At 36.4% G+C, this 13,042-nt stretch overlaps 2 protein-coding genes across 6 annotated transcripts in view; both read left to right on the top strand.

Annotated features, from left to right (window-relative positions):
* The window catches only part of GRB10 (growth factor receptor bound protein 10), a 141,941-nt gene extending 137,950 nt beyond the window's left edge, over positions 1–3,991 (top strand). For 3 of the 4 annotated variants that reach the window (XM_032237917.1, XM_032237916.1, XM_032237918.1), the window contains exon 17: positions 397–3,991. In XM_032237917.1, coding sequence (XP_032093808.1) covers positions 397–576 — 180 coding nt within the window. In that variant the 3' untranslated portion in view covers positions 577–3,991. The remainder of the gene's footprint in view (positions 1–396) is intronic. The other variant, XM_032237919.1, reaches the window with a different exon arrangement.
* A 7,193-nt stretch (positions 3,992–11,184) lies between these two features.
* DDC (dopa decarboxylase) overlaps positions 11,185–13,042 on the top strand; it is a 65,287-nt gene continuing 63,429 nt past the window's right edge. For both annotated transcript variants that reach the window (XM_032236739.1, XM_032236738.1), the window contains exon 1: positions 11,185–11,290. The gene's annotated coding sequence lies outside the window, so the exon portion shown is untranslated. The remainder of the gene's footprint in view (positions 11,291–13,042) is intronic.

Here is a 13,042-nt window from a genome sequence, read left to right as displayed (position 1 = left end):
CAAGGGAGCACCCACTGTTGCTGTAACTGAGTCCATCGACCTGGCTGATGTTCATCCTCTACTTAGCTTTCCTTCCACATTTCCCAGCATAAGAGTCTTCTCTAGACAACTGTGCTGTGGGCTGATGAGGTTGAACTTTTTCATCATAATTTTTTTTAAAAAAGATTTTGGATTTGCACAGGTCTTTGCATAATGTGTTCAAAATAGAGCAATTTGAGCCGGGTCATTTGTACTTTGATTGAGAACTCTGATTTGTTTGAAATTAACTGTGATTCCACAGAAATCTAAGAGTTGTGGAATTTATGTAGCTAGGAGATAATGAAATGACTAGGGAATAGATATACTGGATGAGATATTTTAACACTCCTTTTTGAATAATCTGTTTTCTGTCTTTAGCATTTTATTTTTGTTTCATTTTCATTTTTCAAGTGTGAAGATGACGGACAGATATTTTTCAGTCTAGATGATGGCAGCACCAAATTCACTGACCTAATACAACTTGTTGAATTCTATCAATTAAACAAGGGAGTTTTGCCTTGTAAACTCAAACATCATTGCATCCGGGTGGCCTTGTGACCTCTGTACCAGTCCATGCTGATAACTGATTTGTTTCAAGACTGGAGATGGAAGAAAAGTTTTGTTGAAGAAAGTTGACCTTGGGACATTAAGCCAACTTGTAATTGCTTTTGAGGAACAAAATGTATCATCAAAATTAGGGGACTTGGAAAGGGATGCTTGAGCTGGTGCCAACAGTCCAAGATTTGTTTTTTTTAATCATCTAAATCCTATGCCTGATTCTGCTGAGTGTCCCAGCAACTGCCCCCCCCCCCAAAAAAAAACCCTTGGGAAAAAATATGTAAAAACACTAAACAAAACTGGAAATTGTCCCTTGACTTGCCACATAACAGAGTCTAGCTTGTGAAGCAAAATTAGTGAAATGAACTCTTGCCCTGGATAAATCTTGACAATTTAAAACTGAGTATTTTCTTTTTTTTTATTGTTTGCTTTCTTTATATTCCTCCTTCCTTCTTTCTCTTTCAATTTTTTTGCACTCCTTTTGAAAATTATATTAGATGATACAGTTTTTAAATTGATGCCTGATTTGGGTGTTCTAAATCATATATTGAGTAATTTGTTTCAGCCTTATTATAATCTAAAAACAAAAAATAGCTTCTCCCTTTTGAAATTAAGTGCTCCACCATTTGTGTTGAAGAAGCAACATGGAGAACAATTCTGGGAAGGAAAAAATAATCCACTAGTGTATGCTTTATAATATAATGACTGTGTGTCTGAAAGAGGATTCTACTTCTATGCACAGATGATTTGAAATGTTTCAGTTGTCCCGCTCCTTCCCAATCTGCTGGAGATCCTCTTTTTGCACAAATGCCATGGGAAAATCCACTGTCAGTAGCCAGTTTAGCATTGAATGATTATTTTAGTATTTGGAATCATCTGGCTTTTTTTCTTTTTATGTTTTGATTGGGAGTGAATTGATTGTCATTTATGTAGTATATTTGGTATAAAACAAATCAGTGTTTTCTATTTTTAGCATTATTTCCTTCACTCTTCAGAATGTATGATATAGCTCCATTGCACATATTAACACTGCCTAGTCTTCTAACCATGGTTAGGAATTCAAGAGTGCTCTGTAAGTCTGCATGTTCCTTCCAATTATTTTTTCTCTGAATGTGTATTTTCTAATAACCGAAGCACAGTTCTGATTTTATGTTTCTTAGCTTAATGAAAATACTATTGTTGGAGTTGCACAAATTATCAATAGAATCAAAAGTGAAAGCAAAGAAGGAGGGTTCGTGTAGCATTCTCTATCTTCTAATTATAACTAGATATTGAGTCCTCCAGCAGCATGAATATACTTTTCCTAAATGATGACATGATAAATATGATTTTCAGTAAAGTAAATGTGAGAAATGCAGTCTGATTACATGCTGCTGGACTGTGAGCTTGGTCAAAACTGTGGAAATCATCCCTCAAGCACTGCTTCACATTATCTCCATCTATTTCAGTCTAGCTGTAAAAGAGAGAAATACAGTGTAGCAGTATAATAACTGGATAAATCATTTTCATTTGGAAATTATATGCTCAGCGGTCTCTGCCACAGAAAGAAATGCCATTGACAGTTCAGACAATTGACTTTTTTTAGGATTTATGCTCTAAAATTTACATGCCAGTATCCGTAACAATTAGAGAAACCTTACTTCAAGTCCTAGTTCATCACCTACTATGAGTTCTGGTTTAGGCTTCCTAAAACCATATACTTAGAATGTTAATTTGTACATAGCTATGCAGAACAAATAATGCTTTATTTCTCTTGAAAGGCACAGCTTTCTAGCTGTAAATGTGGCAAATAAAATTAAATGCCACAAAAGTGAGATACCTGTCAATGTAATGATATTGGCTCATGTTTTCTAATTCTGCATAACTGTGCGCATGGAGATATACCATGTGAGAATTTAATAACAATGGAATCAAGGCAATGCTTGTTAATATTTCAGCTTTTCATGTTTACATAGCAACACTTCTTTCATTGATAGCTTGCACTTAAATAAGGTCCATGATTATGATTATCGTCTTTTGGGGATGCTGGTTAAGTGCATATAGGAAGTGCTTCATGTTTTATGTATCAAGAAATATGTTCCAGCCTATGAATGTTCAGAATTACTTGGGAGTGAAATATCTTCTCTCTTGCTCCAGGAATCTTGAACCTTTATATTGATTAATATTAATTATTGCATGTGATTAATAGCAATCTGAACAGTTGAAATTGTGTACAGTTATTTATTCACAAGTAATCATATACTGTTAAGAGTAGCTTAAAACAATATAACCAGCTTGATTTTCCATAGCAGATGAAAAAACACTGTATTTTAGTTTACAGAACAAATCTAATAGGGGTTTTCCTATGAAATTTCTATATATACAATGAAGAAACTTGATTTTTGTTAGAAATATTTTGATTATTATGTTTTACATATTTTGTAAACATCTATAAAGTAATATGAGTTGACTTGTAAAATGGATTTAAACTTTTTTTTTTCAAAATACTGATTTTCAAATATAAGTGAAGTTGTTTGAGTTTATTAGAAATTAAGTTATTTTTCAGTATCTTGGCTCCAATTGTTCAATTTCCCAGACATAGTTTCATGTTATAAAAATTGCATGTAATTGAATTTGACAATTTAAGTTCTTACTATAAATTTGAATGAAGAGGGCAAACTGTTTTGTACTATCTTCAGAATTACTTGAGCATGTAATTATTGCATTTCTTCCCTTTGTTGGAAATGTACAATCTAACCCATCTTAAAATTACTAACAGATACAGCTATCTGACAACTTAGGAAATAAGGGGTGAAGGAAATTTGATTTTTTTTAAAAAAATATTTAAATGACATGAATGTAAAGAGGAATGCTCAGGGTTGTTTCTGGAGCCTGTTGATTTTATTTTATTTTTGGCTGTGATTGTTTTGTAAATAAAATATGTCATATAGCATCTTGTAATATGTTAAGAAGGAAAATGCCAACCCATTTGGTAATTTTTTTTAAAAAAAATAGATAAATTATTTTCTGTTTTTAAAAAAAGTACAGCTTTTTATTTGTTGAATTAATCTTGAAGAAAAATGTGCCTCTATTTTTAGATTGTTTTGTCTTAACTTTTCTGCACTAAGTACCTGACCATTTTGACCAATCAATGCACCTTTCCAGTGGCAAGACTTGCTTAGCATAAACTATATTATCATACCACAAGATTTTATTGTGACTGTAAAATGAAATAAAAGTTATCAGGGAATGCAAAAATTATTAACTTAAGGGACACAACCTCTTATTCAATATGCATTGCTTCATATTGTAAATAGCTTTCCTTTTTTTTTAACTAGTGAACTTAATTGTTATCTTTCAGGTATTTTTGTACAAAACGGGATTTCTTACACTTAAATGTTTAGAAATAAACATTCAAACAATGGTATTCATTTTATACTGTTGGTCAAGTTTCATTTTATTTTCTCAAAGGGGCAAATCTACCCAATGCAATACCAGAGTTGTAGGCAATTGTACTGCCTATGGAATATTTTTCAATTAACTGGAGCATATTAGAAATTTACCTGAACGTTATATGTATATATTCATTTTATTTTTTTAATCAAAAGGGTTAAGCTACTGCCATTAAAAGATACAGAATGTATAAGAAACTATCAACTTAATATTCACATTATGCAACTTTAAATGAACAATGCATTTTGATCAAGATGTAATAAACACTCAAGTATTTCATGCAAATACTTATTCATTATTAAGACCTGCCAAGCCAAAAACAAGTATTTTATCATATGTGGAGAAATAAATAGGGAATCTTTATTACAAGAAGAGAATCGGTATTATACTCTTAGAGTATTCTTGCTACCATATTTGGATTGTTTGAAATTTAGAACGAAATAGAATAACAAAGTTGGAAGAGCTTGGAGGTTTTCTAGTCCACCTCCTATAACATTTCAGACAAATAGTTGTCCAATCTCTTCTTAAAAGCTTCCAGTGTTGGAGCATTCACAACTTTTGGAGACAAGTTTGTTCTACTGATTAATTGTCCCAACTGTCAGGAAATTTCTCCTTAGTTCTAGGTTGCTTCTCTCCTTGACCAGTTTCCACCCATTGCTTCTTGTTCTGCCTTCAGGTGCTTTGGAGAATAGTTTGACTCCCTCTTAATTGTGGCAACTCCTGAGATATCGAAACACTGCTATCATGTCACCTCTAGTCCTTCTTTTCATTCTGACATACCCAATTCCAGCAACCGTTCTTTATAGGTTTTATCTTCCAGTCCACTAATCATCTTAAGGTAGTTTCATATTGAGTGTTTATAGCAATTTAGTTCAGATATAATCACTAGGTGTATTTTTATAATCCCAATTACGGGTAGTTCTTCACTTACAATCATTTGTTTAGCGACCATTCAAAGATTAAACTGCACTGAAGAAAGTAACTTATGACCATTTTTCATATGACTGTTGTAGTCACATGACCAAAATTTGGATATTTGGCAACTGGTATGTATTTATAACAGTTGCAGTGCTTCAATGTATCGTGCTCACCTTTTGTGACCTTCTGACAAGGTCAATGAGGGAGCCAGATTCATTTAACAACATGTTAATAACTTAACAATAAAATGCTTTACTTATTATTATTGCAAGAAAGGTAGTATGTAAAATGGGGCAAAACTCAGTTAACAACCATCTTGTTTGGCAGTGGAAATTTTGGACTCAGTTATTGTAAGTTGAGGAGTACCTATATATAATCTTAAAAGTATTGATTTTTTATATTTGTGATAGCACCTTGAATTTTAATTTTATTAATTATTCCTGCAGTATGTAGATTAGATCATTGACACAAATAATAGTTTTAATTTTAACATTGAATGTAAATTTGTTGGTAAGCGAAAAAATTATGATGATGATACAGCTACCAAGACAAGATCGGTTCTCCAGAGAAGATGAAAACTAGTGAGTCAATTAAAGATGGAAACATGTATTCTTGACCACCAATGATACCTGCATTGCAGTCCAGGAAAATCTCTAACTCCTTCATGAAAGATTAAGAAATGAATGTATTATTTGTCTCCATTGGATTGAAGTTTACCTTGTTAGCATTCACCAATTCCCAATAAGCCTTCACATTACCAGCCCAAAATTTATTCAATCATATTAGATAAAAGATGAGGAAACAATATGTCCTTTGCATAATGATAAATTGCAATATAAACTGTCTGATAAGTTCTCCTAAATGTCAAGAGTAGTCATTCCTGGTATCCATCTTTTGGAATTGTTAGCACTTTCCTCTGAAAATAACAAAATAGCAACAATATTTGGAGTAACAAAGCTACATATTTTAGAAGAAACCATTTAGAAGCATACCATGATCAATCAATTAAAAAAAAACTAGAAAAAGGGGAATGAAAAGTTTTACCTTTTCTTGGCAGAATTTACAAGTTGAGAAACAGAAAAGATTTGAGAACTTCAGTGTGCCAAATATTTTGTCAGTCTTCTCAGATTGCAGAAGATGAAAGTCCAATGTAATACTGGATGATGCCATAGTGGTGTCTATCAGGGCTATGGAAATCTTTGAAGGGATATTTTGCTTCAATAAAGTTTCATGCAAAGGGCTCCGTCATAGATGCTTTGTTAGGCAACATCGCCATTCTGAAAGGCTGTTAATACTTGCATGGTAGGCATGCTACTCATCAAAAATGTTGATGAAATCTGTTGATGCCATGCTGGTTGTTTGTTCTGACAAGGCTCATTAAATGTGACACTCTGCTTTCTCCAGCATGCCCTCAACAAAATCTGAAGAGAGTCCTACTGAAACAGAGTCACTCCATAATAGCCTCATCTGACTTTCAACCAAAAGATAGAAGACCAGGACAAGTTTCAAGGCAATGTAAATGTTTTTTTTTCCAAATAAATTGCAGGGCCTATTTGGTATAAATTTACCAAATTATATGTTCAGGATAGCACATGTAAGAATGCTACTCCAAAAACTCAAAATAGTACTTTCTTCAGTGGGTCTCTCTCAAAATTTTTCCCATTTGTTAAAGGGAACATCTTGGCTACTCACGCTTTCCAGTATCTATGTATTAAACAATGTGTATTTATATGTACATTGAAGAAAATTTAGCTACATGCCAATGTAAGTGCACTGAGCAACTCTTGAGTTATGCCCAGGATCTCTCTGTCTGCATTGAGGAGCTCATGTATGTATATTGATATGTGTAATATGAATAAATTTTTTTCAATATTCCTATAATCTATATTGGACTTTCTGTTTTAGCTGATATGTTCTAGAAAAATGAAACAATATCATGGCATTATTCTTAATGTGTTTTAAAATGGAAGAAATATAACTGTTTTCTCAATAATTAATTTTAGGACAGGAGGTTACATATGAAACAATCCTAACTCTGAATTCACTATAGTATTCCCAAGAGGAAAGCCTATGTGAAATAATGTAATCTTTCAATTTATTGCCATCATAAGTGTTAATTGCTACAATTTAGCAGTGAAAGTTACATTGTTCTGCATATGCATGTTGGACAGAATCTGACATGAATAGAGCACATGCACGCACACACACACACTTTTATCTCCCCCACCCCAGCACTGCTGTGCTGCCTCATTGTGGTGGAGATTGTCCCTGGGAGGAATATATTTTGGGGACAGACAAAACTACTTAAAGGCTTCCATGCCTGGAAAAGACAGAGGAAAGTGACCTTAGAATAGCACTCACTTAATAAGCAGGTAGAATGACAAATAGAAGAAGCCTAGAAATTCTTAATTTTATTTACATCTCACTTTATGTGGTCTAGAAATTATGAGGGGGTGAAGGTTCAGTGTTTGACCCATTTCCAATTATTCTGGAATTTAGTATCTTTTCCCCCCTCTCAATAATTGGATAGATGCTTAATCCTAAACAACACTCTTTTTAATCACTTTTTATTGACATTTGTTATAACATAAAATACAATGAAATGAAAATAAATATTAAGGTGTGTGTGGGGAGTGCAGGATTAAAAAAGAAAAAGCTACTGATTTCCAAATCACGTATATAAGTACACACTATTCAATATTTAACTAAATTCTACATTTCATTTTGTTTATTTCTAGCACAAAAGCCAGAAGCAATTTCCCAATAGAAACAGGACCAAATAACATCTTTATTTATAATAAAGGCATTTTTAAAAAAAAAAGTATAACAGATTAAACAGGCTAAAAGAGACTCTTCAGGTAGTAGAGATAGTAAAGTGTTTTAAGAAATGGAAGATCTGATTTAATATCTTCGAAGATAAAAAACAAATGATTGAATCCCTGCCTCTCAATTGGATGCTTGAGGCTAATTTGGAATTGCCTACAACTGCATGTAGGCATCACCACATACCTATCTTGTGACAGGGTTGAAGGATAGCGGTAGACCGGCTGATGAGCATACCTCCCAAATCCCAACAGCACATTGTATGGAGGTGTGCATTCTGCATGGTGATTGGTTGATCAGATTTCTTGCTCTCTCTTTTGCTGTTCGAATGCCCCCAGTTGGAATGTTACATTTGCAGAAATACAAATGGAACATATATCTGTCCTTAAATAACAAGGTCCATATATTCCCTGACATCAGGGGTGGGTTCCAGATTCTTTCACTGCCGGTTCACTCAATGCTTTGGCCATGCTTTGGGCATGCACTTGATGCACGCTATGTGTGCTTGATGCATGGTGTGCACTTGATGCACACCATGCGTGCATGCATAGTAGTTAAAAATTGCTTTGCGCATGCTCAGAAACAAAAAACAAGATGGCACTGCCATAGGCACAGCCAATAGAACTTTTTCGGATGTGCGAAGAGTAGAGATACTACCTACTTGGCTGAACCTGTCCAAACTGGTAGGAACCCAACTCTGCCTGACATGCAATGCCAAAGAAGTCTGCTTAACCCTTCACCTGACAACTTCAGAGCACTATTCTAAGGGAGAACAAACCAGGCTCAGTTTATCCCATGCTTACGTTTCATGGGGGCGCCAAGAGACTACAGTACAGCAAAACTGTCAAAAAAATGGCTCTGATAGTTGATGCAACAGCTTTAGCATTTAAGAATAGAGGCTAGTTGTTTTTCTATTAATACATAATCCTTAAAGGGGCTCTCCTGTACGGATTCTGCAATGGTATAATCCAGACTGGAAATATAGCAAAGGAAACTATTTTTCCCTATTTGCTTTGTCCTATTTTCCCCACTGGAAATAGCTGTTTGCAACACACAAGGAGGGGATACTTTCCTAAGAGCTCCCAATTCAAGAATACTAATGTGCACATGAGGTATCTCAAGGTTGGGAAGGACATGGGGGGGGGGGGACTAGTGATAGACCAGAGGTGGGTTGCTCCAGGATTGGGCAAAGTGGGAATAGAGACTCTCGCTGTCTCCACCCACCTGCCCAGATGCTTATGCACATGCCCGAAAGAACCGATAGTAAAAAAAATTGAAAACCCACCACTGGAACAGGCCCTCAAGGCCTCCCCAACCCACTAAGATACCTCATACTTCTTCCTCCCTTCCTGCCACAAGGACTCACCTTGCAAACATCTGTCTCCTCTCTTGTTTCTCTGTTTCTCTGCCTTTGAGGAAGGGAAAGGAGAGTTGGCCTGGAAATGCTTTTCGTGCTGAGAATGGACACTCCTGGTGCTATAAGATCATGCGGATTCAGGCACCCATCCTCTTTTGCAGAGACTCAGGTCCCATAAACTTTTATTCTAGGTGTGAAAAGTATTTGGTGGTAGTCTGCTCCTTCCCTCTCCCACAGCTACTTTCCACTTACCTACTTAATGAGACCTCCCATGGAGCAAGCTTGAATGAAAATGAGAGGGACACACACACAACACACAATCCAATTGTGTATAAGTGTGTGTGTGTATTGGGGAGAGAGTGATCTATACTTCAGCCAGGGGCACCCAAACTGCTGGCAATGGTGTGACCAACATCTGAGCAGTGAGACAGCAGGAGGGGGGTTGAGTACGAAGCAAGATGAGGTTGCAGAGCTCCCCCCCCCCTCGGCTTACCTGAGCAACCTGCCAGCCAGGAACTGAAGCATTGCAACTACTGCCACAGTGAGACAGAAGAGGGGGGGGCTCTCCAAACTCTCTGTGTATGTGTGTGTGTGAGAGAGAGAGAATGCAAGTGTACAGTCCCTGCTTTAGTCAAGGCACTCAAGCTGTTGGCAATGGCGGCTGTGTGTGTGTGTGTGTGTGGAGAGCCAACTGAGCAGCCATTTTTCTCCTTGTCCTACACTCAAGCAGGCCCTGCATGACAGCAGGGTGTCTTATTTCTCCCCTGGCATGGTGAACTCCAACTTCAGTCAGAGCATTTAAGCTGCTGGCAGCAGCAACCACCTAAGCACCAGGATTGCCCCCTCCCCAACCAGCTAGCCAGCCCTGCCTGACCTGCTCCCTGCTGGTTGGTGCAAAGCCTCACCATTCTTCTCCTCGTCTTCATTGTTGTCTTTGCCAAAGCACTAGTGGGCTCCACAGGATAAGGTCTCATTCCTGCCCTAGTGCAGTGAACTCCAGTGGGCTGGATGTGAGTGTGAAGGATTGCTTCCTTGCTTAGTTGAAGGCTTCATTTAGCCTTCAAACAGTAAGGCTGGCGCATGCAAGTAAGCAGTGCAGCAGGGCCACAGGGCAACGGGAAAAGGGGGTTGGCCCCACTGAACCTCGCACACCCCGCGTGTCTTTGCTGCACTTTGGCCAAGCCCAGACACTCACTTGAGTATCCCTGCTTGTGCGCACCCTTCTGGCCCTGCAACAGCCAGCCAGAGGGTTGCATGAGGAGGAGGAAGCTGCTGCAACAATTTGTGCTCACTCATCAGCTGCGGGCCTGTCCCTCTTTCTATCGTACCTTCCTCCCAGATCCCGTTTCTACCCTGCCAGCCCTCATGTTCACTAGGTTGGCATCAGCCATGGCCAAGTTGGGCCAATGTCTCAGGGCGCAGCAACACATGCCCACAGAGAGGGCTCTGTGTACCACTTCTGGCACTCATGCCATAGGTTAGCCATCATGGCTCTACATATTAAGGTTCTTGAGCAAAGGAGGACATTATGAATTAAGCTGAGATGAATAATGACAGAAGTATTTACAAATTGTGAATAACATCCCACATTCCATATCAAATCATTTTGCATATTGTAATTGAAAAGCAGGATAAAAATAAAGAGAAATTGCATGAGCAAGTTGGTAGGATAGCAAAACTGAAGTTCAAGTTAACTGGATGATTAAGAATTTTTGAGGAGATAATTATGGACATCGGTTCTGCATCTTCATCTTTTTAATTGTAAATTATTATAACTATTTTTCTAATATTTTATTGCCTTTCAATGTTAGTTAGCCGACCTCTAGGCAGGATAGTTGGCAAACAAAGTCTAAGAAATAAATAAATAAATCTTCCAACGAAAGTTTATTTTTAAGCTTCTTTTACTTAATTCCATTGTAGTCAGCACAAGAGAATTGATATTCAAATTTCCAAAGCTGATAGTTTAGGATAATTTTAAAAAGTGCTTACAAACAAAAAAATAGTAGAAATACAATTTGTGTCACAGAAAGTTAATGATTGTTATGTTCAATATGGGTTAGATGTTATAAAACAGAATGACCTTTCTTCTGATTAGAGCTCTTAGAGACTTTGAAGTTTGTTACTGAAAAAAATTATACAGTACTATCCCGTTTAGCTAGAACACTTGAGCATTATAGGAAAATAGTAAGTAGAATTTAAGCTTATTTCTGTACTGAGATCTGAGTATTCTCAATTAACCTTTGTAGTATTTTTTTCTGAAAATTTTAATACTACATTAAAACAGATATTGAATGTTGTACTCTGTTTTCAAAACTGTCATGGATGAAGTTTTATTAATTTTTATAACCATATGTTGTTTTTTAAAATTGTAAATTTGCTTTATAATCATTATGATATAAGTACCCATATTAATTGATTTTTGCAGTTGCAGCTGTTATACAAAAATATATTGCATTTTTAAAAAGAGGGAGACATTCCAAATGTCCAAGCATTTTGCATTGCTTTCTTATATTTTAAATGTATTTTTTATTTATTAGATTTTTGCACTGCCTGTTACATCTAAGAGGTTCTGGGCAATTCATAATAAAAACATAAAAAGAGGTATAAAAGCATAAATACAACAAAGTTAACACAAAGAGTTAAGAACAAAGTTAAAATTGAGAAATTGCAAGTTAAAACAGGCAAAGAGAGCACCCTCGCATCACAATTCACCCCCAGGGTTGCCTAACACTCTTCTACCTATGACAATTGGCAAAGTCAGGTTTTAACACTCTTTCAGAAAATTAGAAAAGTGGGATTCACCTCAACTCTAGGAATAGGATGTTCTAAAGGGCAGGAGAGATGGCAGAGAGGGGTCTATATATGGAGATAAATTTATTTTTATCTAATTAAATTAAATTAATAAAATGTAAGAAAAATAAAAATATACAGTACATATTGTAGATATATGTAAAGATATATAGAGAAGTAGAATATAGGTTAAGCCTTCCCTTTTATTATTCAGAATTCTGTATATTAAATTAGCCAAGGGAGCAAAATACTGGATTCATGTTTGACACCTCCCAGGGCAATGTCCCATGTTTGCTTAACTGCAAATGAACAACCAAGAATAAACATGGGCAGCTGAGAGAAGCAGTACTAGCCATTGATACTGCCTCAAGAAATGTGTAGAATCACATTTTTTAAAGTTTTGATAAACAGTAGGGCGGAGAAAGTGTGGAAAAAGTTGATCAACGTTAATGCTATCTAAGGAAGATACTGCACCGCCAGACTGTAGATCATGAAAATTAAAGACACAAGGACCTACTTCAGTGTTTGACTTTCTGAATTATAACTTTTATTTTTCCAATCTGATGGAATGTTGGGAATAAATTATGCAAGGGACTTAGAATTCTGACCTTCTGTTCATCAGCAGGATAATGCTACAAAAGTAGCACAGTGCAGTACCAGATGTGATATGCCAGAAAAACTTGTAAAATAAAGTTTGAGTTCTAAAATGGAGCTGGAAGCTGCACATGATTCACATGCACCCACACAGAGAGAGACAAACACAGAGAAGGGGAGCAATCCCCCATGTATTTACAAAGCAATTAGCAGTTGGAATACTGGCAATTCTTATATTAGGAGTCTGTCACCAAGGCTGTGAAGTTAGTTCACCCCCTCATGGTGCATCCTGGGAAGCATGACAGTGTGAACTAAATGTCCTAGCAACTGCTGGCAGCCAGACTATTCTGTAGACTTTCCTGGCTTTCAAAATAGATGGAAACAAAAGCCCCTGCACTCAATTAGATGGTGACAAGGTCCAAAAGGCAAATGGGCATTAACTGCTTTTGAAAGTGGTGGCAAATAAGGGAAGCACATGGAAGTGACTCAAACTATCCTTACCTCATCAAAATGGCAGGCAGTTTCACAGATCAGCCAAGGAAGATGAGGCTT

Source organism: Thamnophis elegans, chromosome Z, assembly GCF_009769535.1.
Source record: "Thamnophis elegans isolate rThaEle1 chromosome Z, rThaEle1.pri, whole genome shotgun sequence".
Taxonomy (NCBI): domain Eukaryota; kingdom Metazoa; phylum Chordata; class Lepidosauria; order Squamata; family Colubridae; genus Thamnophis; species Thamnophis elegans.
The sequence above is the reverse complement of the archived record's forward strand: the minus strand, read 5'-3'. Positions and strand labels throughout refer to the sequence as shown.